The following is a 669-nucleotide window of genomic DNA, read 5'->3' on the forward strand; positions in this document are numbered from 1 at the left end:
AGGGAAAGGCAGCGTACGCCTACCGTGCACTCTTCCATACACGTCCGCACCGAATATACATCCGTTTCATATTTCTGAACCAAAAGCTCAAACTCTCGGTATTTCTCCTGAGCTCGTCGGTCGTAGCGTTGGTAAGCCTGGACGCACTGGCTGCATCCCGACGCATCAGCCATGTCCAGGCTACAGGTCAAATTGTCCGGACTCGTAAACCCGTAAAACAAATCCAAAAGCGAGTAGGAGTTACAAAAAGAAAGATAGAAATCGCTCAGGTTCCACTCGGAGAGGCCCGAGCACACGGCTTCCGCCTCATCAAAAGTCAAGCAGTTTTTGGAGAGGCTGTCAGGATGACAAGTTTCAAGTCTCCACAGAGGTTTGGTAGAATTGCCTATAAAAATAAGACTCTGCTCTCTCTGATGGCTGGATGAAAGTATATGGTTCGTGTGCTCCAGCCGTTTGTCTCGCGTCCTCGTCAGTTTCGCCTCGGCGCAGAACCACAGATGATCAGAGAGCAAAACGGTGATAAACAAAAGAGAGGCTAAGGACAGTCGCCATCTCTGGGCCCTTTCAGAATCGGTGAATAATGGCTTTTCGTCCTCTCGGGGTGCGAAGCAGATTTTTAAGCCGTCATCTTGCTGCCGACACGTCCAAGCACCCCTGGTCATATTTCAG

At 50.1% G+C, this 669-nt stretch overlaps 1 protein-coding gene across 1 annotated transcript; it reads right to left on the minus strand.

Moving 5' to 3' along the window:
* Positions 1-23: 23 nt before the first annotated feature.
* LOC107735187 (transmembrane protein FAM155A-like) lies at positions 24-662 on the minus strand (the record flags this gene model as incomplete). The annotated part of the gene is made up of 1 exon (XM_016546957.1): positions 24-662. A coding segment is annotated over exon 1 (639 nt), but the record flags the coding sequence as incomplete, so codon positions are not given.
* Between the last annotated feature and the right edge of the window lie 7 nt (positions 663-669).

Source organism: Sinocyclocheilus rhinocerous, unplaced genomic scaffold (assembly GCF_001515625.1).
Source record: "Sinocyclocheilus rhinocerous isolate Xijiao unplaced genomic scaffold, SAMN03320098_v1.1 C35858316, whole genome shotgun sequence".
In the NCBI taxonomy this organism is placed as follows: Eukaryota; Metazoa; Chordata; class Actinopteri; order Cypriniformes; family Cyprinidae; genus Sinocyclocheilus; species Sinocyclocheilus rhinocerous.